We start from the raw sequence: 27,405 nt of genomic DNA, 5'->3' as shown, positions 1-27,405 counted from the left end.
TCTATCATCTTTTCTGCCTTCTTTTGTATTGAAGAAAAATTCTTCCAGTTTAAGTTTTTAGCTTATACAGATCTTCCAATATGATTACCTTTGGTCCTTAAGACAATCTGTTGGGGGGTGGGGTGGGGGTGGGAAAAGTGGGATCCTTCTTTTGCAAATGGAGATGTAGCAGCACAGAGAGGGCCAACTCCTTGCTTGAGGTCGCGCTGGTCAGCAGACGAGGCAGATGGCCGCTCTGGGCTGCTGAATTCAAGGAGGAGAGCCTCCGGCTGCACCCCGGTAGCCAGGGTGTCCTGCGAGTCATCCGGCTGGTGTGGCAGCGATTTGATCTCGTCACTTTGGAAAGCGTGGCCCTCTTGTCTCCTGATGGATTGTTGAGCTCCCTGAATCCTTCCAGCCAATGTCCTTTTGCACAAGGAAAGCCAGAGATACTTTGCTGCTCGTATCCAAGAATCTGGATTTGTAGATAATCACGATGCATGCTTATTAAGTCACCACTCCATGTTCCGGCCACTGTGCAAGGCCTCACCCAATGAGGGACAGTCAGATGTGGTCTTTCTCACGTACAGCTTACCGATGAGCGGGGACGAGCTTCCCAACACCTCCTGGCTTGTCGGAGGAGAGACGCGTGCTGAAGTTGAGCCTGCGTTTCTCTCAAACTCTAGGAAGCGGAGAGAGTTTGCAAATATTTACAGAGTGTCTGGAACATGTAGGGACTTGAATCAGGCTGGAGAGACCTGGGGGGGTGAGAACAGACGTGGCCTGTGCCTTCATGGCATTCACAGAGGGGAGACAGACACCACCCCTCTGCTGTGTCCCTTTCTCTTCTTCGTGTCCCTTCCCATGGCTTCACCTCCCCTGGAACCTTGTATCATATCGTTTGCTGGAGTGTAACCACCTCAACAGCGACTTTATCCACTTTATTCACTCCCGGTGATGAATGTATTTGAGAAGAGCTTGTGTCGATAGGGGAGATGTAGCAGGAAGTGCTAGGGTGGAGCTGCCCTGACAGATGGACTGTGGAAGGCCCTGCGACTTGGGATTGGCCACGCGCCTGCGGAGCTGGAGCCAGGGAAGGTGTCACTGCTGTGGAGAAGCGTCCTGTGGTAGGGAAGTGGCATCGTGTTGGTCTGTCTGGTGGAGCCCAAGTCAGCTCCACAGGCTGGACAGAGCTACCCACAGACGTAGACCCCTGGCGTTTCCATTCTCAGAGGTGCCTTGGTTGGGCTGAAAGAGAAATTTCTACAGTTACCATAGAAACCACTGGGACGAGCATTCTTATCTGTCCTTCCCTTTTGCTTTGGAGGGACCCCAGTGCTTTCCAAATTGCCTTTCCTGGTTGATGATATCCAGCTGTATCCCAGGAGGTAAAAACAAACACTAAAACAGCAAAATCAAGGCAGCCGTTCTGCTTGAAACATGGAAAGAATCAAAACAATTCTTTTGCTTGGAAAAGTATTAAATTTCTGATTTGTCAAAAGCTATACACATACTTTGCTGAACGTTTGACTTTCTTGGATGAAAAATTAAATGAAGCCATAAGGCAAGAGAAGGGAAATAACCTCACAGAAGTCAGCATGTGTTGCTTTGGGGAAGTTCTCACTTGCATAAAGAATCCCCCCAGCGTGTTTCTATTCTCATTGCTCCGATCCGTGCTTTCCCACCCCTCTCTCTGGTAGACGTGCTTTCCCAGCCCTGCTTGCATGTCTGTCTTTCCAGATGCCTCAGAGAGCAAAACGCTACAGCCTCCAAGTGCAGGTTTCAGCCAAGCAGAGAGGAGGAACCCGCGGTCAGAGTGACGAGGGCGGCCCCACATGCTCCCTGACTGTCCAGGCCTGTCTGGTGGGGTGTGCTCCTGCCTCACTTGCTTCCCCAGACTTTTGTTACTGCCTTGGAATCCTTTCAGGTTTAAATCCCAGTTGGGAATGGGTTCTCGCAGAACTGCCTGTCTCCAGCCTCTGGTGGCCTGGTGGGCCGTGGCTGCATCCCTCCTCTGCATCCCTTTACACAGAGGAAGGGATTTGCAGGAGACTCCCGATTCAAGGTTCATTACAGTTTTCCTGCAGCCCCTCTCCCCCACCCCCCCGAAGTGCTCCAGTGTCCAGGGCTGGCTTAGCTCAGAAAGCGTGTGCTATGCCAGATGCCCGCATTTCTATCCATGGCAGCACATGACCAGTTGAAATGTGTCCCCAATGGTGCTGCCCAAAGAGTGTTCCGGGGCCCACGAGGGCTGACACACTCCAGTGGCAGCTGGTTTACAATGCACTGCTGGGTCCCACCTCAGATCTACCGGGTCGGAATCTCTGGAGGTAGAATAAAGCCACCACACAGGCCTCAGGCCAGGGGGGTTCCCGTACCTGCCCTGCTCCCCTGCCCTTGGCAGTTTTGGGTGCTTCTCTTCCTGGACTACGTAATGGAGTGTTCAGAGACAGAGGACACTTTATTTTATTTTATTTTTTTTAAAAATTTTTTTATTTTTTATTGACTTTGTAATAATATTACATTAAAAATATATATGTGAGGTCCCATTCAACCCCACCCCCCCACCCCCCCTCTCCCCCCCCCCCAACAACACTCGTTCCCATCATCATGACACATCCATTGGATTTGGTAAGTACATTTTTGGGCACCTCTGCACCTCATATACATTGGTTCACATCATGGCCCATACTCTCCTCTATTCCATCAAGTGGGCCCTGTGAGGATTTACAATGTCCGGTGATTACCTCTGAAGCACCATCCAGGGCAGCTCCATGTCCCGAAGACGCCTCCACCTCTCATCTCTTCCTGCCTTTCCCCATACCCTTTGTCCATTATGTCCACTTTTCCCAATCCAATGCCACCTCTTCTATGTGGACATTGGATTGGTTGTGTCCATTGCACCTCTATGTCAAGAGGAGGCTCAGATTCCACCTGGATGCTGGATGCAATCCTCCCATTTTCAGTTGTAATCACTCTAGGCTCCATGGTGTGGTGGTTGTCCTTCTTCAACTCCATCTTAGCTGAGTGTGGTAAGTCCAATAAATCAGATTGTAGGTGCTGGAGTCTGTTGAGGCTCAGGATCTGGCTATCACATTGTCAGTCCAGAGATTCAAATCCCCTAAATATATCTTAAACCCCAACATTAACTGCACCTCCAGCACATTAGCATGAAAGTCTTATGAAGGGAGATCCCATCTGAGTCCAGATTCATCACACATAAACACCATTTCCAAAGAGGAGCCATCTGCCCTGGTAGTTAACCCCATCGGCCATGACCATAACTCCCATGGGTCTCTTTAGCCCTCAAAGGAACCAATATCTGGGGGTTGTATCTGCTTTATCTGTCTCTCTGACTCTGCTCAGTTGTGCATGAGGGCAAACCTTCTGCCAGCCTCCAGACTCTTTTTTAGAAACTCGTAGCCATATAAACTCATTTCTCCTTTCCATTTCCCCCTTACTTTAGGTCAAACAGCATTTTAAAGTCATGGTATTTTATGTAGACATGGATATTCTGCTGATCCGCATTGAACCTTCCGTATCAGGTCATTTTCCAGTTGCATCATCAGTTGGTAGTTGATAGTGGTCCCTCGTTGCCAGGGAGGCTCATCCCCGGGTGTCATGTCCTGCGCTGGGGGGAAGGCATTGCATTTACATGCTGAGTTTGGCTTCGAGACTGGCCACATTTGAGTAACATGAAGGCTGACAGAAGGAAATTCCCAGGCACAAAGTTGCTCTAGGCCTTGTTCTTATTTTGGGTTTATCAGCTCACAAGCATAGTCATTAGCATCTGGGGCTCACTGTTGAACCCTCACTCCCTCCTGGTCCCCACCACTGTACCTGGGAGACTGTCGCTGCTCCCCTAGGGACCACAACAGAGCACCACAAGAGACAGAGGACACTTTAGACACTGATCCTGTGCCCCAGCAATCCTCGCTAAGCCCCTCGCAGGGGCCAGTGGGGGTCTGCGCACCCTGGACACATGGATACAGTGGGACACAAAGCCTACAGAAGTCCCTGCTCCCTCCGAGTGGAGAGAGTGCACGAGCAAGACAAGTGAGATGCGCAGGTGTCAGTGCTGGGTGCTGAAGAGAAGAGGCAGGGAACTGGGGTAGCATGTGCCGAGGCAGGAGGAGCTGCCCTCAGAGGCAGGCCAGCCTGGAAGAGCCCATTGAGAAGGTGACGTTTGCCCCAGCCCTGCAGGAGATGAGGAACCAGGTCACGTGGGTGTGCGGTGAAAGCGTCCCAGACGGAGGGGCCAGCCAGTGTGAAGGTTTAGAGGCAGAAAGGGACGTTTTAGGAACCAAGAGGAAGTCAGTGTTCTGTCCCCCACCAATACAGAATTTTCCACACAACCAAAATACACATTTTTATGAGCTTTGTTGCTCAAAGTTACATATGTGTTATGGGGAGTTTTTCTTCAATCCCAGAGTAATTGGCCAATTAAAATGGGGGCCACACATTTCTTAGAAAAGAGTGAGAAAGAAAAGCTTGATTGGGATTTTCTCTCTTCTCCTCTGAAAAATGCAGTAAGATTTTGATGATAAGTTTATTTTTGCTTGTATTAAACAAAACCTCGGTTCAGTAATTGCCACTCTGTGTCGCTCAGGGCAAAGACTGCATCGTGTGTTGATAAGCCGTTGTTATTTTTCCTACAAGTTTATACAACCACGCAACACCGCATTTTTCATTTCATCTTTGAAATTGCTAGTAGGATCACAAAAGGATCAATTTAGCGCAAAAAATATTTGCGGGTTTCCCCCATTTTCCCAGGAGCTTGACTCTACTTTGCTATTCAAATTGCTGTCTTTCGAAGCACTTCTCCTCCTTGTTCATTTTCTCTTCCTCACTTGTTAACTGTCAACAAATATCTGTTGAGAGATGATTGGTGGACCCCAGCTGTATTCTCCTTGTCATCGCTCTGCTGGCATTCGGCAATCCTCCAGTGTGGCAAGATAAGCAATTTCACTCTGAAGTAGATTTGCATGGCATTTGCTTTGGACTTAGAGCTGACAGTCAGCCGAGCCTGACCAGCCAAGATGGCGGCGCGGAGAGTGGTGGGTGGGCACAGAGGCCGCTGCTGCCGAGGGGCGCGTGCCAGGGGGGCCAATGCCTGGAGGCGTCAGTTCATCTGTGCGTATTTTCTTATTCTGTCAATTTATTTCTCTCTCTCATTCCACAGTTTCAAGGATTTGGGTAAGAAAAATTGGTATAAAAACCCCATGAAATGTAAATATAAGTTAAGATGTATAATGTGTGTGTTAGAAAGGGATGAGACCATTAATCGTGTGGTTTTAGATATTATAGTTTTAAAATAATTACATTGCTAAGAATATCCCCAAACCCAAAAATATTTCTCTAAAACTTAATGAATATTCATGACATGGATTTTCTGGGCTTAAATAGTTCTGACAAATATAAAATTAGAAAGGAGTTGGGTGGAAATTAGGAATTGTTTTAGGGCTTGTGTTTAGGAGAGAGAAGAGTCTCACTCATTTGACAGAAGGCTTGTCTCTTTGACGCCCCCATGCATTTCTTCTGGATTAAGCTGACTTTTCTTCTGGTGTCTCGCCTTTCTAACCTCTCATGTGGCTCAGGTAAGATTAACCTCACCGTTAGTGCAGCGATGGCTGCTGGGACTGGCCCAACTCACCAGCATTACCCCACCACCCCACCCTCCAGGCCTCAGTTGTTGGTCCACAGTTGACTACTCAATCTAATTCAAACTTGTGAACCCTGTCCTGCAGATTTCTGTTATCAGTAGTGGTAGTAGGGGTCTTGCTTTTCCTTTGTGGATGAGGATGTGAGATCTAGATCTGCTGCAGCCTGCTTGTCATCATGAGAGAAGAAACTGTTAGAAGACAATGCCCACAGGAACAGGGTCAGGTGCCTGAGGGACCTAGGGGCATCATTTGAGCCTGCCCCCTCTCCCCCCCCCCGCCCTGTGGACATTTTAGCAGATATGTACCAGAGTTAGATTTTTTTTTTTATTTAATAATTGCAACCACCATATAATTTCTGATAATTTGTCAGGTGTATGTTGATGATATCTGAACTCAAGGGTTGAAGGTTGGCTGTTTGCAACAATGGCAGATTTTATGAAAGAAATGGATTTACTACAGCAATGGAGACATTGCCTTTCCTTGGGATGTGAGAAGAATTTTCTGCCAGGGAGCAAGGATCAGGGTCAGAGAAATCCAGTTTGGAGGGAGGTGGCTGGGATCTGGCTGAAGACAGGGAGCAGTTCCAAAGAGCACCCCCCAGGGAGGAGCCCGGGACCCCAAGGCGTAACTTCCAGGGAGTATATGGTAATTCGTGTATAGAAAAATAAAAATAATAACCCAGCTCATGGTGGATCAGTTTCTTTGTTCCAAGCATTCTTCAAATCACTGTAGATAGAGACGATCATTGTCCACATTTTTTAGACAAGGAAACAGAGTCACAGAAGTTCAGAGACTTATCCAAGATCTCACAGCTCGTCGATAGTGTAGCTGGAAGGAGACCAGGCCTCCTGGTCCTGTCCTTGTCAGCACTAACTACCATCACCAGAACTGCATTCGCGGTGTTCCCACCCCTCCTGGGGGCGGGGGGGGGGGGGCGCGAGCTGTGGTCTGATCTGTGGCCAAAACAATTAAGAATAAGCCGGGTTCCTCTGTGTATTTCCACGTGCCTCATGTGCAGCACATGACACTCAAAAAATTCACAAACGTTGGAGGACTGACCAGTAAGTGATTGAAGTGTTTCCCAGCACCTAAAATTTCAGGGTTCTACTTGCTCACTTCCTCCCCCATTCTCCAGCCATGGCAGACAGCGCACGACTGGACCTAACCCAACAACCAAACCCCTGCAGGTAGTTTTGGCTGTTTAGTTCCAAAGGGGCTGGTCTAGGTATAAGGCAGAAACCTTCTGATGCCCTCGCAGGGCGGCTTGTCTCCAGCCCGGTGGTGGAGGCTCCAGGCTGGGGAGGACGGTGCTGTGGTCCCTGGCCCTGCTGGGGGAGGCTGGCCTGGCGCTGGTGGCTTTCTCTTTATTTGTAGCACTGGTATGTCGTCCACCCCGATCCACCTGGGAGGGCTGTTCATCTGGGTCCTCCTCCATCATGGACAAGTTCAAAGTTTCAGACTCTTGTGCCCCGGGGAGCCAAGGTGCAGGCCTGGACTCCTCAAGAGGTGGTGGAGGCCCGGGGAAAGCCCCTGCGTGTGTCCAGGGTGACTTTGAGACTGCCCACTGGACTTGGACGGTGTTGGAAGTCACTGGCTGTGACCTGGCTTTGTTTGAAGTTTTTAATTGTACCCTAACATCTGTACCTGAAAGGGCATGTATAACATGCAGAGAAGTGAGCAGAAGCGAGCACGGACTCGTGAGTTCTCGCAGCCCACCATGAGTCAGCAGCCAGAGGCCGCCCTGGGCCCTTCCCATCTCCAAGGGGGCCACTATGCTGACTTCACCCCGAAGATTAGCTGGTCTCAGACGTTCTTGAAGTGGAATTGTAGAGCGTGCCCATTTTTCTGTCTGGCTTTTTTTTCTCAGCGTTACACTTGGAGGTTCATGTGTGTTGCCATGTGACGAGACACTGATCATTCATATTATTTTCCATTTTATCACATTTGCTGACTCTGTCACACTTTGTCCTGTGGCTGACGAGCAATTTGGCTGTTTCTGTTGGGGCTGAGATGGCAGGTCTGCCGTGGATGTTTTCGTATGCGTCTTTTGGTGAACACTTGTGTGCACTTCTGCTGACTAGCAGTGGAAGTCCTGGGTTACGGCTATGTGGAAATTCAGGTTCAGTAGACACTGCCAAGTGGTGTTCCAAAGAGATGGAGCCAAATTACACGTGGCCAGTTCCAGTTACCCTGCATCCTTGCCAACACTTGCTGTGGTCTGTCTTTTCACTTTATTTTATTTATTATTTTAAAAAATATTTATTTTATTTATTTCTCCACCTCTCGTTGTTTGTGCTCGCTGTCTGCCCTCTGTGTCTGTTCATTGTGTGCTTGTCTTCTTTTTTTCAGGAGGTACCGGGAACCAAACCTGGGATCTCCCATGTGGGAAGGAGGTGCCCACTTGCTTCAGCCACCTCCACTCCCACTTGTGATGTCTCTCATTGTGTTTCCTTGCTATGTCTCTTCATTGCATCGTCTTGTTGCATCATCTTGTTGCGTCAGCTCACTGTCTTGCTCATCTTCTCTAGGAGGCATTGGGAACCAAACCTGGGACCTCCCATGTGGTAGGTGGGCACCAACTGCTTGAACCACAGCTGTTTCCCTGTCTTTTCACTTTAGCCATTCTGATGAGTAAGCATCTGTTGAATTTTTTACCATCGAGTTTGAGTGAAGACATCATGTTGAAGCTCACTAGAGAGTACCAGGAGATTTGCTAGAGTGTGTATCTAATAATAGTGATAATGATCATTAATAATTATAATAATAATTCAAAAATTACCAACAACAACAACCTAAAAGCATCCACAGAGGCCATCAGGCCCGTTGTGGCCTCAGACCATACGGAGATGGTTGGTGGTTCGTTTGTGACTTCTGTGTCCATGGTTGCTCTCCGCAGGGGTCAAAGGAGCTTTCTCAACTCGGTTGTCCGCTCTTTGGGGAGGGTTAGGCCCCAAATGTCTGCTGAAGTCAACCACAGGGAAGGGGGCTGAGCTAGGGATCTGGTCTCTGGAGAGCTCCTCTTTGCCTGAAAGCTCACTGCATGGAAGTTTCCAGATCCCCTTGTGTTCCTTCCTTCTTTAGGTCTTAACGATGTTTTGATTTTGATAAATCCTTTGTATAAATTTCAGTCACCCTTGAGATGAGTCCTTCACCTTTTCAAACTGACCCCTTAGACTGCTCTTATGAATGGAATTGACTGATTAATTTCTCCTAGGGGACCTTTGCTTCCACGTTCTTGGTGGTGGTGGGATGTGTGTCTTAATGTACTTTTCTGGGCTGGACCTTCTTGAACTCTTCCACGGACTATTTTTCTGCACGTAGCACTCTTCTTTCTTTGACTCATGTAAAAGATGCCCTGCACTTCCCGGGCATTTCTCGCTGCCCTCGGGCCCCGGAGGCAGAGGCCACCAGAGCCGGGCCCTGCTGGCCCCGCACGCTGCTTCGCTTCCAGGACTCCCGGCTGCCCTTTGGGGGGCCTTGAGCATGGTCAGGTCCCAGCAGCAGTGGGTGGGCTCCAGGCCGAGCTCTCCTCCCTGCTGTCCTCCAGGCAGGGTCACGGCTCTTCCGGGAAGGGGCTGGCCACTGCCCAAGAGGGGCCCGAGGCCGCCGCGTCGTGAGGCAGCGCCACTTAGGAGAGGGAAGGACGTGCAGACGCTCGGCCTGTGGCCTCTCCGGCCTGTCCTCAGCGGCCGCGGCACCTGCTGCCTCAGCTTATTTCTCAGGGAACCGCGTCCTGCGCACAGTGCGCCGGGCAGCACCTGGCCACCCGGGCTGCTCCCAGTGCCACCCGTTCTCCTCCTGAGGCCCAAGTGCTCCCACTGTCACCCTTGCACCCCGTGGTCAGCCTGGCCCCCTCCGTGGCCCCTGGATGCTGCCTCCCCGGGGCTTCCCCCAGAACCTCCCAGGGCCCTCCTGCTGCCACGGGGCCTATTCTGTCCCCATGTGAAGAGTGGGCCCTGCAGATTCCAGCCAGATGCCCCCACACACCTGTCCACACACACCTACCCACGCACACCTGCCCACACACACCTGTCTATGCACACCTGCCCCCACGCACACCTGCTCACATACACCTACCCATGCACACCTGCCCACACACACCTGTCTACACACACCTGCCCACACACAGCTGCCCACACACACCTCCTGCACACCTGCCCCCCCCACCTGCCCACAAATACCTGTCCACACACACCTGCCCACACACACCTGTTCACTGCTGTCACCCTGGGCTTTCTGAAGCAGAAAGAGATCTGGGTCCCAATAGCACCAGTGAAACAAAAAATTAACCTGCGGGCAAAATGCTGGGGTGGCCTCCTAGCTCAGGGCGCCCGTGAAAATGACAGACATTGGGTTTGTAAGGCAGGGCTGTTTGCTGCCGGCCTCTAGGCCTCTCCTGGTGGTGAAGGGAGGTGTAGTTGTTTCTCCATTTGAGCTCCATATTTTACTACTTGTTTGTAGTTGAAATGGTGTTTTATATCATTTTTTCCACCCAACAGAATTAAGGCAGCCGCAGGGGTGAAGATCATGGCAGTCAGAGTCAGCAGTGAGGACCACTGGGCGGTCCAGGAGGAAGTCGATAACGGCAGCATGCAGACAAGTGCCGCCCTCACCTGCGTGGGCCATCGCCCCGACCTGCAGAGCAGGTAAGCGCCAAGACCCTCAAGGTACCTGAGCAGTGGTGGGGCTGGGGGTAGCTGCAAGAGCTGATAGCAAAATAGTGTGTGTATCAATCAAGCGTGCTCCCCACCGACCGCTCGTCAGCACAGAGCAGTCCCACGGCTTCTGCTCGGCTCCATTGTGGGACGTGCCTCTGAGGCTTTTATGCCTTAACCTCTCTATACACAAATGACCTCATTAGGGTGGCAGTCTCAAAAATTACCTCAGTCAACATTTTTCACTGCATGGGGTTTGATAATGGTATTTTAAACATTTTATTATTACCATTGTTGGCAGAAGCTGAAGACTAAAGTGGGGAAAATAGAAATAATTTTTGTGGCCAGGAGAAAATGGACTTTATTTATGGGCAAAACGAGGATGGCTGTAGCTCTTGGATAATTGCCCCTTAGTGGCTAGTACACGCCTGGGATTGTCACATGCTTAGACCAAACAGGTCTCCAGACTTCAGAAGGTTAAGTCGGGTGAACTTGGCATTGCGGGCAGGCAGCCTGTCTTCTCCAGCATAGACACCAGCCTTGGGGTTTCCGGGGCTGGGCTCACCTGGGCGGCAGAGAGGCCATTGCTAGGAATCTTGCATCAGGAAGCCCAACAGGTAGCGAGCGCTCTCTCCCCTGTGGCCACGGCCTTAGCCCCCAGGCTCTCTGCCTCCATATCCTCTCCTTTGACTGAGCTCCCTTGTCTATGGGGCAGGTCAGTGCTCTGACCAGAATGCCACTCTGACCTGCCCTCCCCACTCTGGAGCCATCATTGATTCCACTGTCACCCAGGATGAGGGTGAAAATCCTCAGCTCCCGCCCGAGTCCCTCACAGGCCTGCCACGTAATACTGTCTACTGCCCCTCGCATTCTCTGTTCCGCCTTCTCGAGTCTGTGCACAGTCCTAGGTCTGCAGTGTTAGGCTGGGAGGAGGAACTCTATCGTTGTTTGCAGAATGAATGGGTGAGTGGGTGGGAGGAGGCTGAGACTGCCTGAAGGGCTCGGGTTTGCCTCTTCCAATGAGCTGTCTGATGAGCGCTACCTGTTCCTGGGTGGCCCCAGCGGGCCACGTTGGACTCTGTCTGCTTTTGAAGATGTCTTTCAAAGGGAGAGAAGTGACTCAGGCTGAGTGGCCCAAAGCCTTCTGTTAGAGAATTATCGATCAAAGCTCTGTGTGGCTCTTACTTGAAACTCAGTGTTCTGGTCATTGTCTTTTACGTCTGGTGACAGAGCTTTCAGTCTGCAACTTACTGGACCAATGATTTTCCTAGACCTTTGTATGTGCCTGCTGAACAGTTCCAAATCCTGAGTTGTTAATATGTGGCGAGAGCCTGGGGTTTTTATACTGGTCCAGGCACCTTCGGTCATAAGCAATAGAGTGCTGCTGGGTGTCAGCTGGCAGTCTGCCACACCCCTCGGGGCTTACAGTTTGATTCTCTGCTTTGCACAGGGGCTCTGTGTGTTTGTATCCCCGGTGGAAGATGTTCTCTTGGCTGCTGGGGTGGTTATCAGGTGGGCTTTGTTCAATTGATGCCATAAACTATTATACTAATAAAGTCCCAGCAAAACAGTGACCTTTAGCCTCTCTTGTAAATGGGAAGGTTCAGGAGTAGACTGGGACCAGGAACATGTGGACACAGATAACGAGGCAGTATCCTTAGTGCCTGTCTCCTTGTCTTTCCTCCAGGTTGCCTTTTGCTCAGGCTGACTCTTCCCTCCTGGTGGCACAATGGCTGCCAGCTGCTGTCAGCATCCATCCCACTGACTTAGGCACTTTAGGAATAAAGCTTCCCTTCTCAGACAGGCCATGCCTCATGTCCTAGGGCTCGTCGTCACTGGCTCTATTGGGGGTAGCTTGGATCACGTACCCACCTGGCACCAATTGCCGTAGCCAACCCTGGATGTGGAAGGTAGATTGGCTGCACCTGAATGACATGGACTTGGAGGGGAACAGAGGGATCCCAGGAAGAAGGATACTGGGGCGGAGGGAAACAGATGGCCCTGCAGCTGCCGTCGTCTAGCCGACTCTCCTCTCGTACTGGTGTGGTCTGAGGAGCTTATGCTGCCTCTTTGGCCTCAGCGAGGCTGTCTGGGTGTTTGCTGGTGGAATCCATGGCCTGTGCATAGGAAATTAATTTGTCGAAATCTTTGACTGATCACGTGGTAACGTTTTAAGTGGAAAACAACACAGACCATGGTTGTCACTTTTGGTTTTGTGAGAATCCACTTTGCATTCTCTTTCAAAGAGCTAACAAAGGTTCCATGAGAACAAAAGTAGTTGTGTGAGGAGACTTCCAGAAGTATGAGACCCTCTCCCCTCCCAGTGTCCTCTTTCTCCTTCCCTTTCTTCACATCCAGTATCTGACCGCTCTTGGGCTGTAGGAAGGGCAGGGATTGTTGCTTTGGCATGATAATTTATGCTTATCCATTTCATAATCTAAGTAAATAATTGCTTTTTTATACTTTTTGATGACTTGTGATATGAAATGAGGTGTGAAATACAGGCTCATGGCCGGGTCTGCCAGCTAACAAAGGGAATGTATGAATAGATTCCTAATGAAACATCCTGCGGAAACTTTAATCTCGGAATGGTGACAACCTTGGGTGGAATAATAGAATATAACATACAAACTGCCTGAAACACTGTGATAAGAATTAAAAACGTGTTGAACGTTAAGACCCAATAGAAAGACAGCCATGGCCTTGATTTAAAATATTTTTAATGATCTCTCATTGTGAGGAAAGTGAGTAATGAAGATAAAAACCAGGTGATAAAGGGTAGGGTTGCCAGAAGAGGAGAGAAGAGATTAGAAAAATAAGCAAATCTGGAAGTGTTCAGAACAGATAACAGCGAACCAGAAGAAATGAAAGCTAGATGATGGGCCGTTTGCATGGAAGCCATGTGCCACCAGAGAGCTCGGGACACGGCTGTTCCTTGAATGATTTCTGTCTGGCTGTTGGAACCCAAACCTCAGAGCAAACAAGCTGCAACTTTTTACATGGCTGGAAGCCATAATGCAGAGCACATTCTCATCTGAACATCAGCACGGACAGAGGAAGGGGAGTTTGTGCTTCCACATGGAAGAGCAAATTCCTGCAACAGGTTCCTGCAAAGAAATAGACACGGCTGCATTTGTAACCCCGCTCAAAGTAAAATGGACATCAAAAAGTCAAAGTGACCAGAATGTTGCCATATTTGAAAATCTGGATCTCATCTTTCTGTTTTTATTTGCATGCTTTCTTTCATAAAATATTATAAGTGACTGAGCAGAGGAAGGGATTACCATTTTAATTAACTCAACTAACCCATTGCTTTTTGTGAAACTTAACAGTTGAACATAAAAGCAAAAACCTGTGCTAATGTAAGAAAGTTGCAGTGTCAACTGTCGTTTTATGGATTTGTGAAACATGAGCAGGCTAAATCTTTCCTTTTGCTTAATGACTCTTATTCTAGTAGGAAAAAAAAAGGGACCAGTTCACAGTTAGATACTTCTAACAGCTGCTCTGTTTCTGAGAAGTAGGGAGAGTTTTTCTACTTGACTCAGTTTTACATTGGTTTCGTCCCTTCTGTAAAGTGTTTTATTACGAGTAAAAGGTAGTACACCTGGGGCATTTTGGTATGTCTTTGAGAACAAGTTTGGGTGATTCTTTTGTCTATTCCTTATTTTATTTAAAAACCATATTATGCCTGTTAGGTTCCAGACACTATTTTAAGTCATTTAGAAAAATAAACTTTAAAAAGTCTAAAGTAAGAATCCTGTGAGGCAGTAACTGTTGTTATTCTCATTTAACAGATGGGCAAACTGAGGCACAAGCGGTTTAAGTGACTTGCTGAGGCCACAGAGCCAGTAAGTGGCTGAAACCATCTGACTTCAGAGTCGACCCACTTCCCCACTGCTCTGGGCTGCCTCAGGTGGAGCTGCGATGCACGCCCATCGCGTCCTCCTCCTTCCTGTGCTTCCTCTCTCTGGCTCACGCTGGACAGAAGAGCATGCCCACCGCACCGGCAGACCGCCTGGCATGTGGAAATATGGCTGCAGCCGGTTGAATGATGGCTCCCCAAAAGCTTCATGCCCATGTCCCCACCTGTGGACATGGATGTGACCTTATGTGGCAAAAAGGCCTTTGTGGGCATAATCAAGTTAAGGACCTTGGGATGAGACGATCCTGGGTGACCCATTGGGCCCTAAGGCCAACGACAGGTGTCCTTATAAGAGAGATGCCCAGAGAAGACAGTCAGGGGAGGGCTCGGAGGGGGACGGCCACAGTCAAGGAGGCCAGGGAGGCTGATGGCTACCCGGTGCTGGAGGATGCAGGAAGGGGGCTCTGCTGAGGTCCAAAGGAGCCTGGACCCTCCACCCAATTCCACATGCCCGGCCTCCGGAACTGCGAGGGCATAAATTTCTGATGTTTCAAGTCCAAGTCTGTGGTCTTCTGTTACAGCAGTCGGTGGAAATGAATGCAGGAGCTTAGTGAGTACTTGTGGAATGTGTGAAGCAGGACTTGCCAAACCTGGCTGAACATCAGAGTAAAGGCCTGTGAGTCTTTAAAACGACACCCTCCTGGACCTTAGCTCCAGGGCTCCAGGTGGTGGTGGCACTTAAAACAGGCTCGAGAGTCGCTGGGAGGCAGGAATGAATGAAATGTTGCGGAAATTTCTATGAGAAATGAACAACACTGTAAGAAAATAAAGATATTCCATCTTTAACAACTTGAGGATTTGAAAATAGGGATTTAGAAACACACAGTTCTTGGATTTCCAGTGCATTTGAACACGTGCTGTGCTCTGAGTACCAGCCACCACACTTCACGAGGGGTCTGACATTTAGAAAGACCCCAGGCCCCGGGCCTCTCTGTCGCGGATGGCCCCATCTACGGGCCGGAGGTTGATTGTTTTAATTCATGCTCAAAAGCAGCCGCAGAGTTCTCCTACATGAAGCGGAGGACACTGCATCCCCTCTACACTCAAAAGGCCAGCAGAAGAGAAGAAAAAAAGGAAATATTTGAAAAACATTGTCCCCTTTGTACCTCAAGATGACTCTGTTAGTGATAGGGGAGGGGCTGCAACTCAGAGGCACCCAGGCCATACAGTGGTAGAGGGCCAAACTGGGATTCGAACCCAGTCCTCAGGATCCTAGGACAGTGCCTGGTACATGTGGGTGCTTGTGGCAGTTTGGTGAGTCCCGAAAAGAGAAAGATTATATTTTTAAACTATTCCTGTGGGTGTGATACCCTTTGATTGCATTAAATTCGGTTGAGGTCCCTTTGCTTAGATTGCTTGGTAAGATCACGTTAGGGCTTTCGATGGGACCACAGTAGTGGGCAGGATTTGTGTTGAGGCGCCGCCTTCTTGTGGGGCTGGTTAAAAGGGAGACAGAGCGCAAGACAGACTCAGGGAAAGGAAGCCACCACTTTTGACCCCGCCACGTGAGGGAGCACTAGAGGATCGCCTAAGCACGAAGTCCCTGAGAGGGTGGGCTCACGGGGCAGCTCAAGAGAAGCCGGTGAGCCGGGGAAGGCTGAGCCCGCGGCAGGCATCGGCGGCGTCTTTATTCGCCACGTGCTGGGACAACAGGGTCAACAGAGGCTGACTTGGGTGAGAAAGCACCTCTCACGGTGCCTCGGTTTGGACTTCCCATGGCCTTGGAACTGTAAGCTTTTACCCCAAATAGCTCCCCTTTATAAAAGCCAACCCATTTCTGGGACTTTGCATCATCAGCCTTTTGGCAAATGAAAACAGCTCCCAACAGATAGCCAGTGAAGGATTCTAAGTCCAGCCCTCTCCTCTCAGCATGAGCCTTACCTCAAAAAGACGAGCGGTGCCCAAGGGAGACTTTGCCAAAGGCCAGTACTTTGGTGGGATTTGGGTGTGCCCCCAATTCCCAGTTTAAACCACATCACCTGAGACCTAGGAAGCTCAGGCACAATCACCACATTGCCAGTTTCTTGCACTGTGAGTCCTTGTAGAACTAGAAATAGAGAAGTTTCTCTCCTGGCAAACCCCAAGTGTCATTTCGCATCTGTCAGGCCCTCTCTTGCTGAGTGCAGATTTCATTTTGAATGTGGGATTTAACTTCTAGATCTCGTCACCTTGTGCAGACAGAAATCGGGCCAGAGCAAACTGGGAACTGTCTTTCTAAAGTTCTGCCAGCACCGTGATTTTAAACCTGAGTCCTCTCCCCAAATTTCTAATGGGCAGTTAGTAACACTAACCAAGGGTAATTTGCAGAGCTACTTCTTAAGAGGCGATGCCAATGAGAATGGCTCTTCATTGGATCATTTATGTTGGCATTTGCTTTTCAGTAATTTTTAGAAATTTTATTATGACACCTTCCCATGGATCACCATCATCAATCAGATTGTTCATTAAAAGTATGAACCTTCTTCTGATGCAGCACAAGTCTTTGAAAACGGACCTTTGAGTGCCTGCTTCCCTCCCCACCCCCACCTCCTTCCTCACAGTCTGCTGGAGAAACTTCTCCCTGATTTGAAAGCACTCATTTTCCCTCAGCCTGCCTCCAGCAGGGGCCAGTTCACGCGCTGGGCCTTTAAATTTCAAGAAAAGGTTCGTTTAGTTTTCCTTCCCTTTATGGGTGAGAAGAAATCTTCTGAGTCTTTGAAAAGGACCCAGGTTTGATTTCACCCAGCCTGTGGCCAGCGTCCTGTGCTGCTCTGCACAGGTGAAGGCTCAGTGGTCGTCCGCGTTGTGCTGCGTGCGAGGAGTTCCCATCCTGTCCCTGGACACGGTGTCTGGCAGCCGGATGCGTCCAGAAGGGGCATGGAAGCCCCTTGCCCCCGAAGATGCTCCTCGGTCCCGCCTTTGCCCCTTTTCCTCCCGATGTTCATTCTGACTTGTCCTCGAGCTCCAGGAGTGCAGACACTGCTTCTTTCCACACCCAGCGTCAGGGCCACTTTAGGGACCTGGTACAGATTGACTGAAAGAAGGAAGCAGTGGGGAGGCGTGAGTGTGTTAGGGGCACCTGCTTTCCCCTGGGCTTCGCTCTCTCCTGCTAACGCTCCAGAAGGAGTGCTAGAGCGCCGGGTTGGGTGAGCATGGGTGCCACGTCCACTGGTAGCTGGTGGGTTTGACTTTCCAACCGCTGATAATTGGATCATCGCTCTGATGTGGTGTGCAAGTGGTTTAAAAGGGGGTCGCCTGGTGGGGGTGGTGGGTGGCGGACGGGCCCTTTAGATAGGGTGGGCAGAGAAGGCTGCCAGAGGACATGCGGTTGGCTCTGCGAGGTGAGGAATAAGGAAGGCCAGGCACGCAAAGCCGGGGAAAGCTCTGTGGGCAGAGGGCATGGCGCGCAGGGCTCCTGGGCAGCCAGGGCCGCGCAGAACCATGGGGACCTGGCCGAGCTTGAGCGTCGCTGCCCAACAGTTGTCCTCATGCTGCGTCCTCTGCTCCCATCCCACGGTGTTTATGAAGTGCCTCCACCTGCCCAGCACTGTTCCAGGCACTGGGGTCTGCTGGGAATAAAGCCTGCAGGACTGTCATTACTCCCCTGGAACTCATGTTTTGGGGTGTGCGTGGGGGGTGGCAGGTCTCCAAAGAAAGAAATATAGAATAACCCATCAGGTGGTACTCAACACTAGTAAGAAGACTAAAGCAGGCGGGGGGACAGAGTGGCAGGGACGTTCTGTTTCAGACAGGGTCTTTGGGGTAGGGTCTTAGGGACAGGGCCTTGAGGGATGGATGTGAGAGTACGGGTCGGCTCGACGTGGGAGAGGACTCTTCCCCCAGGCCCCGGGGCAGCTGGCCCTGGTGGGCTCAGGCCTCAGCTTGGGGGCCAGTGAGGCTGGCGTGGGGCGAGCGGGGGTGGGTGTAGGGGCCAGCTCAGAGAGGGGGCAGGGGGTTGGATTATTAAGGGCTTGCTAGCTCTGAAAGGGCTCTGGGTTCTATTTCAGGGCTGGTGGGCAGCTACTGCAGTGTTCTGCATGGAAGCGGCATGCTGTACTTTATATTTTTAGAAGTGTGCTGGTTGCCAGGTAGAGAAGGGTCTGTAAGGAGGAAGGCTGGAAGCTGAGAGACCAGGTGGATAGACAGTCCTGGGGCTAGCTGAGACGAGACACGTCTTACTGCCTTGGTCACGGGATGCCCCCACGTTAATGATGATATAATGAGAAAAAGCATATACTGAAGCAAGCGGTGAACAGGCCGAGAATCAGAGGGCCTGGCTCTGTCCACTTTGGTGGAAGGGCCGGTGGGAAGGGGTGGGAACCTCAGGGGAGGCTGGGGTCAGAGCCCGAAGGAAGCGTGTTGGGCCATGTGCTCAGGGACATCTTGCTTTCTGTGGACATCCTCAGTGGAAATGGATGATGCGCTCAGATGTCCCCTCACCCCACCTCTCCCATGTGACCCCTTGTCATGGGCAGGAAAGTCCAGGGCTGGGAGTAGGCCATGCCCATTTTCAGGGCTGGAGGCTTCAGGGGTATAGATGGTGGTGGCCAGTGTCCTTGACCGGGCGTCTTACCTTTTGTGCCAGCCAGAGGTGGCTAGATCGAGAAATAAAGTGATCCAGGAGGCTAAAACCAGGATTTGGTCCCTGGTACTTCCAGGGACGTCCGCCTATTGTCTCGCTCTCTGGGCCTCTGCTCCACCCCGGTCTTGTAGAGATGGGGGCTTTAAAGCCCTGTTCCTGTGCTACGGACACAGAGCCACTCCCGGGACACAGGCTCTTTGTTCCTGCCCTGCCTGGGATGTTGGCATGGAGCAGCGGATTGGCTGCTCCTTGGAGAATTAGTTCTCCAGATCCTGTAAGTGAGAGCAAGGTGCCGTCTCCGTGGTAAGCCATGCTGGTTGTGCTCAGTCGGGTGCATCTGTAGGCTTTTCTTTAATTGGAATATCACCACCCTGGTCGCACAGGGAGTTTGGTGCCTGGAGAAAGCTGCCTTTTGTTGAGAGGCAATAGGTTGGTGGGCAAAGGGGATCCTTGAATATTTTCTCTGATATCCAAGGAGCATGACTTACCCTACCCATACTGCCTTGTCGTGGGTACCATGGTGTGACCTATTAATTATGAGCTTTGCCTTTGCCAGCTGGGGGTGCAGAGACTGAGAATTTCATTTCTGATGGATCAAGTTGCTTATTTAACAAGCAGTTCATTAGAAAGTATAAAAACTAACCAGGACTGGCTTCAGCCTTTAGCCACAGCTGCTGGGACTGCCAGGCTGCAGTGGAATCAGCGGGCTTTGACGTGTGTGCGTGTGATGTTCCGTGATCACTTGGTGCCAGGCAGGTTCCATGTGTCTCGGCATGAACTTGGCTCAGATTAATTTTCACCTTAGTGAGGACTGTTTTCCTTTCACAATTTGCTTTGGTTCCACAGAGTTCAGAGTTAGCTCATTTGGTTTAGGAATAGTCGAGAAAAGCCCTTGGAAATGAAAAGGCAAGTTGGCCAAGAAAAGTGGGAACCAGGAGGCATTTACTGGAGCATTTGCATCTGATTCTCAGTGAGTGATGGGCAGTGTTACAGGTTGGCTTTCGTTCCCCAGAAGACATAGTTAGGTACCAACTCATTGGAACCTGTGAATGGGACCCACCCTATTTGGAAATAGGGTCTTTGAAGAGGGGAGTAGTCAAGACAAGGCCAAACTGAGTCCAAAATGACAGGTGTCCTCATGGGAAAGGGGGAATTGGACACAGGAAGACAGAGAGAAGGAGGCCATGTGGCAGCAGGGGCAGAGGTGGAAGAGAGCACCTGGTAACTGCCAGCAGCCGGAAGAGGCAAGGAAGGCTTCTTCCCTGCAGGTTTCAGAGGGAGCATGGCCTGAGGACACCTCCATTTCAGACTTCTGGCCCCCAGAACTGGGAGGTCATAAATTCCTATTGTTTAAAGCTGCCCAGTTGGTGATGCTTTGATATGGCAACCATGGGAAACCAAGACAGGCGGGCACTTCATTACCTCAGAGGATGCCATGTGCTGCACCTCATTGTTGATGAGTCTTGGCCAGAAACCTTCGGGAATCAGCTGCCATAGGTAGCACCTTCAGAGATGCTTATTATGTATTTTAAATAATTGGAGATTTACAGGATTTAGACTCAGCCTGAAAATGACCACTTCCTTCCTTGGTTGTAAATGGCCATGTTGAGTGAGGCTCTCCCCCCGATGCCTGTTAGTGTCTTTGCTGTGAAATATTGCAGCCATCGAGGCGATGCCAGGGTCTTGAGGAAAGAAGTTCTCTCAACACGTGCTCTAAGTGGCTTTATTTCAGGAATGACACTTCTATCACCTCCCTCTTTGAAATGCTCTCCAGTTCATCCGGGATTTCTAGGCTTGTAATCATAACTGACCATGCTGATAGTATCCTGAGCTAGACAAAGAAGGAGATGCGATGTTTTGTATTTTCTGCATTCTCTATTCTACCCATGCCAAAGCTAGGTGTTTTGCTTGCAGTTCACTAGGAAATGCCATGTAGTTCTTCTCGTTTTTCATTTTAGAAGACTTTCCAGACAGAGTGCTAAACCCGAGGTACTTGTTGGGTGTGTTAGTTTCCTATGGCTGCTGTAATGAATCACCACAAACTTCGAGCTTAAAACAATTCAGAGTCATTCTTTTGTGGTTCTGGAAGTCAGAGGTCTGAAATCAGTCTCAGCAGGCTAAAGTTGAGGTGTTGGCAGGGCTGGGTCCTTCTGGAGCTCCAGGAGAGAGCCCGTTTGCTGTCCTTCCCCAGCTTTAGAGGCTGCCTGCACGGCTCCTCCGTCACATGGCAGGGCACGTGGTGGCATCTGCCAGTCTCTCCCTTCTCTTCTGGGTTCACTTGCTTTCAGCATCTTGTTTCCCTGGCTTTCTCTCCTTGAATTTCATTCTCTTACAAAGGACTCCAGTAAGAGGATAAGACCCACCCTGGGCTACACCTTACCTGAAGTGACCTCAGCTAACGGTCCTGCTTACAATAGATTTACACCCAGAGGAGTGGATTAGCTTTAAGAACATGATTTTTTGGGGTACATACAGTTTCAAATTACCATACTCCACCCTCTGGACCCCAAAAGACATGGTCTTTCCATGGGCAAATACATTGACCCATCACAGTATCCCCAAAGCCTTAAGTCATTCCCGTAAGAATACTAAGTACAAAGTCTCCTCAAAATCAGGTATAAGTGTGGTCTGTCCTGGGGCACAGTTTCCCTCTGGCTGTGGAGCTGTGAAACCTAGAGAACAAGTTATCTTCTTCCAATATACAAAGGAGGAACAGTCATAGGATAAACATTCCCATTCCCATAGGGAGAAACTGGAAGGACATCAGGGGTCACAGGTCCCAAACAATCCCGAAATCCTGATATTAGATTTCAAGTCTGAGAGTCATTTTTGGAATGATGTTTTGTCCTCTAAGCCTGATGAAGTGGCAGCCCCACCCTGTTGAAGGGCTTGTGCGAGAGCCATGCTCTTCCCAAACACTGGAGTAAAGGCTCCAACATCTTCAAGAATTGGGGTGGCAGCTGAGCTCTGGGCTCTACCCTCACCAAGCATTGTGGTGGCAGGCAAATTCTCTGCAATCCTCCAAGCATCTGAGACCACTGGGGTGGTAACTCTTTTCCTGAACAAGGGAAGGCCCCCCCTCTCCAAGCTCCAGGGCATACTCATCCTTTCCAGTTTTTCTGCAGGGTGGAGTTTAGACATTTCCACCCTGGTTGCCAAGAAGCACGCCAGGTGTAGGATCCCGCAGTTTCTAGAGTACAGTGCGTTCTTATTATCTGAAATAGCTATGTTCTATGAAGTTGCCACAAACATAAATTAGCAAATACTGACCCATGGCTTCTAGGGGAAATCCAGGGTTAGGTTCTTGTGTGCCTCTGTTCACAACATTTTTATCAGCTGGTCAATACAAACTTTTTTTAAATGTGTGTTTCTGTTTAAAGACTCCTTATTTAAAATATATCATTGATTTATCAACTTTGAAACCACAGCCAACAGCACACGCCTAATAAACCCTATTTAACGCATGAACTTTCTCTGCAAGGCATGTCTCAGCCTTCTTGTGCTTAGGAACACTAGACAGCACTTCAGCACTACACTTGGGGGTCACCAACAGTAAAATCACTAACAGAAAGTACAAAAATGTGATAGCTATGCCACTAAATTTATCATGAAAAGGACACTTGTTTATAGTAGGAGAGCTGAACAAGGAGGTGGGCATCGCTGTGTTCACCTGCACCTGGGAGCATGCGTGTCAGGTGACTCCAGGTATTTCCTGTTCTGCTCATGTCCACAGATGGCCGTGAAAGTGCTGCAAGCATCGGTTTTGGGTTACAAATCAACTTTGTGAGAAGATGAATAAAAAATACCTTTAAAGGTATGGTTGGTTAAGCTGAGGTCAGACTGGATTAGAGAGGACCCTGGCGTCCTCCTTGGAAGAGGAGGTTGTGGCACAGAGGTACAGGGAGCGAAGCAGCTGCGAGCCAAGGAACGCTGAGGCCTGCTGGCCAGCAGCCACTGGAGGCTGGTGCAGCCCTGCCTGAACCTTGATTTTAGACTTCCAGCTTCCAGAGCTGTGCGACCGTCAATTTCTGTCACTTTAAGCCCCTTCGGTTTTGGGTGCGCTGTCATGGCCAGCCCTAGGAAACTAAGACAGACGGCGGAGGCCCTGGGGGGAATTACAGCCGTGAATTGAATAGCAAGTGTCCATGAGGGGTTTGCAGCTTTGGAGAAGGACCTCAAATTGAGGTCCTTGGACTGAAGATCTGGGAGACGAGGGGCCATGCAATGGCCGTCAGGGGCCGGTGGGGCTGTAAGGGGCAGCCGGGACCAAGGCCCAGCTGGGACTGGGGACGGCAAGGAGGTGGGAGGCGGGGTGCAGGGAGAGGCTGGAGGGGCAGCCCAGGGGAGGTCTCCCAGGGGCTTCGGGGACATCCTTCCTGCCCTTCTGGCTCAAACGAACCATCCGGGCTGGCGGCCCTGCTTGCGCTTCTCTCCCACCCTGCCCCCGTCGCCTGGGCAGCTTCGAGGGTCGCAGTGGAGACGTGGGCAGAGCCCGGCTGCCTGGGTCTTACCAGCCGTGGGACGTGGGTGGGTTCCTCGGCGCCTTGGGCCCTCGCCACTGCAGTGAGGCTACGAGGGCTGCCCCACGGCCGTCCTCCTCCCCGACAGGCACGGGGTTTGTTTTCTGTTCTTTTTTAAAGTTATAGACTATTTTAAGCGTACTTACAAATGCAGAGGACATTGCAGCGAACATCCATCCATCACATAGCTTTGTCGTGATTTAGCTTTTTGCCAGATTTGCTGCAGGGCTTGAAAAATACAAGAACCAAAAGAAACAAAGGAAACTCCCCTGTCTCATTCTCCCACCTGCCTCGACCCTGAATCACATGCTTATCACGGTTAGCAATGATCTGATAGACGGTGTGTTGGGCGTGTTTTCAGACTTCACATGAATGGGATCGTGTGGTAAGAGCCCTTCCGCAGCTCACCCCTTGTGCTCAGCGCGGCGTTTTCTAAGTTAATCTCTGTTGGTATGTGGCTCTAGTTCTTCTGTTCCCCTTGATGTGTAGTTATTCCATTCTACAGCTGTTCTGTGATTTACTTACTCTTCCGCTGATGGGTGAATGTTATTTAAATTTTTTCCCCCGCAGCATTCCGTGCCCATTCTTGGACAAGTAATCTTGAGTAGGTCCTCAGGGAAAGTGGCTTTCAAACTGGAGGTGAGAACCCACTAATGACAAGCATACCAAAAGGGAAATGGAATCGCCCAGCGCAGAAGAGAAGGCACCGGCCCATGGCATGTGGGATGGGTTGATTGTGGCCTCCAAAAAGGCTGAATTCCGAACCCCACGTCTGCTGTTGTGGACTTGTTTGGAGATAAAGTCTTTGTAGATGTCATCAAGTTAAGATGAGGCCACACTGGAAGAGGGTGGGCCCTAAGCCCAGGGCCTGGTGTCCTTGTAAGGGGAGGAGAGATACAGAGAGGAGGAGCCATGAGAAGTTGGGGCAGAGCACCAGCTGCACATCCAGGAGCCGGGGAGGCATGGGAGGAGGGGAGCACGGCCCCCAGCACCCTGAATCGGGGGCTCTGGAACCGTGAGAGAATCAGCTTCTGCTGCTCAAGACACCCAGATTATGGTCATCCGTTAGGGCAGCCCCAGGAAGCGACTACCATGTACAGTACGGAAAAGTGCGATTTTGTAACGTTGTAGGGTCTTTGTGTGTGTGTGTTCTGAGCTGTCCCGAAAAATCTACTTATTACCATGGGTTGGAGTGAAACAATATGCTGCCAAAGTGCCAGGATCGTACTCAGCAATGGAATTCCTACATCCTTGCGTGTAAGTGTCATCAATTTTCTGTGTTGCCAAATCAGTCCTCAAAGTCGTTGTACCAACTGGTATGTCGCATTTGAGGTTAGAAAGTTTCTTAACTTTCTGAAAGGAGAGGATTTTTCCAGAAGCCTATCCTCGTATATCTCATTGTGAGTTGTTGTTCTTTTGACTTTATTTTATAGACATGCCTTTGGTGTTTTGTTTTCTTAGAGAAACACTCATCTTAATGACATGCTATTTAATTTCTCTGCTGTCAAGAGGCAGAATTAAGTTATTCCTTTTTTTTAAAAAGAATGATTTAAGTAGGAAATCATGAATGCAAAATGCTGTAGTTAAAAATCAGTAGATAAGCTGATGGATCATCTGTCACTTGGCTCTTGCAATAAAGGGAAAGAAAGTGATACTTAATCATTTTCAAAAAATAGAAACAATGATGATGGATTTGGTGTATTTTGATGCTGAATGACTCATTAGGGAAAACTGCTATTTTCCAGTTATTAAAGGAACTAGTACCTTCCATTTCCCCCTTGATCAGACAGGACAAATCAAAGAATTCTTTTTTTCAAGGGCATATGAGGTCCGTTTAAACTGTTTAAACATGTGAACAGTTGCTACTAATCATTGACTCAACTGGAAATCCTATATCTAGGTGGCAAATCGGTGACCCACAAACCTGTTTTGTTTGGACCACACATTGTTTATTTTTACCCCCTTCCTTTTGGTCTTACTTTGTAAAAATCAGGAGATACTACAAAGTGTGGCGATACTAGATGATCTGGCAGCATTGGGTTAGCATTTGTGAGTGGCCACACTGGCTGCTCAGCTCAATAGACACCGTGCTCTCGTGCGCACTACAGTCTCCCACGCTCCCCATCGTGCCCCTGAAACTGGGGTTGGCTGGGTGCTGGCTGGTGTTTACCACCACGGATGTAGTGATGCTCTTCTCACAGGAAAGAAGTGTGTCTTGATATCACCATTTTTCAGCTCTGTGACTCTATGGGATTGAATGATGTGCCCCTCCCCACCCATCATGTCTACCTGGAACCTCAGAGCAGGACCCTCTTGACCCTCTGTGGAAATAGGGTCTCTGCAGGATTAAGGTGAGGGTGGAGACCCTGGATTAGGGGGCCCTGAGTTCCAGGAGTGTATCCTCAGGGGAGACAGAAGAGGATACAGAGACAGAGGAGAAGGCCATGTGGAACTGGGAGGGATGCAGCCACAGCTAGGGGACCCCACAGGATGCAGCAATCCCCAGAAACAGGCGAGAGGCAGGGCACAGCTGCCCGTCAGCGCCTCCCGAAGGCACCACGGGCCCCTGCGTTGGACCCCAGCCTCCACCTGTGAGTGCACAGGTTTCTGTTGTTTGAAGCCACCCAGTTTGGGGTCATTACTTACGGCCCCCCAGGAACCCAAGGCAGTACCCTTAGACATGCTATTAAGGTTCTTGTGTTTCCTCTTTTAATTTTTAAAAGTCTTTAAAACTGGGTGAATAATAGTACTCACCTTAAAGGGCTGTTGTGAGGATCAAAGAAGTTTAGATGTGTAAAGCATTTCAACTGCACCTACAATAATTTAAATTATTGTATCAGCCATGCCTCTGTTGGGTGGGAAATGCAGACAAAGAGATGGAGTGTTTCAAGATACATGAGAAAGCATATTTCTTTGTAGGAACAAAGAATATTCTTCTATGTTTAAATAGGACAACAGAAGATTTCTAAGTTGAAAGAAACAACTAAGATACCCATGAGAAACAAAATTCAGGACACTCTGTGATACACAGAGAAGGCATATGCTGGAAAACTTAATGAATCCATGAAAGGGCTTAGGTTTCCAGCAGGCCTTCTGCCCACGCGCAGAGGAGCCGCTGCTGCCGCTGCACCTGCAGTCGTGGCTGACTCTGCACTTGGTCCCCCTCACGGAGGGAGCTGCTGGCCCCCCAAGCATCAGAGCCCCTCCTGGCCCCGTGTTCTCCATTGCCTTGAGGAGAACTCCCTGGGACCCAGGGGAGAGGAGCTCGTGTAGAGCAGGGGTGCCGGGGCTGCAGGCAGAGAGCTGCGTTCCTGGCGCTCCTGGGCTCTGTCGGCCCCGGGAGCTGGTGACCCCAGACTCCGGGGATTCTGCTGCAAGCCCAGCTCTCCTGCCCCTCCCTGCAGGCTCACTGCGGGGATTAAATGGAGTAAAACAAAAAAGCAGCTTCTTCCCTCGGCAGAAATCCACCCCAAAGACGTGACTCCAGATGCAGCGCTTTTTGAAGATTTTTTCCTCTAAAATGGATTTTTTTTTTTAAAAAGCAGAGTTTACACAATTAGGGGAATGAACATGGACCCTTACAGAGCATTTCAAGTTGCATTTGGGTTTCTCCCCAGAAGCGCTTTCGGATTCCCCTTTTACCTCTGTCAAAGCCCTCAAGCAATAAAGCCATCACTGCGGGAGTCCTGGGTGGGGCGGGCCCGGGCAGGTTGAAAAGGCTCCCGCCCGGGGCCTGCTGCGGGCCTGGTGTGCTGCGGCTGCCTGAAGAGGGAACCTGGAAGGGGTTGTTTAAACTCCTGTCAGCCGACGCCGGCGGGGCTCGAGTTGGGATGGTTTTGTGGTTTGTCTGAACCTCTACAGGAAGGTAAAATGCCACCGTCCTTTAGATGTATGGTCTTTGGAGTCAGCGCTGGGTTCCAATCCAGGCCCTGTCATTTAGTCATGGTGCGACCTTGGGTGACACAAGACCTCCGTGACTCAGTTTCTCACCTGTGATCTGGGGAAAAGACTAATACCCACTTACTGCGGGGATTAAATGAGATGATTCACGTAAACTGTTGAGTTTGGTGTCTGGGGAACAATCTCTTCACAAAGGGAGGAGAAG

The 27,405-nt window shown here is 50.0% G+C and overlaps 1 protein-coding gene across 2 annotated transcripts in view; it reads left to right on the top strand.

The window, feature by feature from the left end:
- LOC101429838 (transmembrane protein 132B) overlaps window positions 1-27,405 on the top strand; it is a 398,604-nt gene that overhangs the window by 195,053 nt on the left and 176,146 nt on the right. For both annotated transcript variants that reach the window (XM_071209744.1, XM_058281218.2), the window contains exon 3: window positions 10,142-10,288. In XM_071209744.1, the coding sequence (XP_071065845.1) occupies window positions 10,142-10,288 (147 nt within the window). The remainder of the gene's footprint in view (window positions 1-10,141; window positions 10,289-27,405) is intronic.

Source organism: Dasypus novemcinctus, chromosome 19 (assembly GCF_030445035.2).
Source record: "Dasypus novemcinctus isolate mDasNov1 chromosome 19, mDasNov1.1.hap2, whole genome shotgun sequence".
In the NCBI taxonomy this organism is placed as follows: Eukaryota; Metazoa; Chordata; class Mammalia; order Cingulata; family Dasypodidae; genus Dasypus; species Dasypus novemcinctus.
The sequence above is the reverse complement of the archived record's forward strand: the minus strand, read 5'-3'. Positions and strand labels throughout refer to the sequence as shown.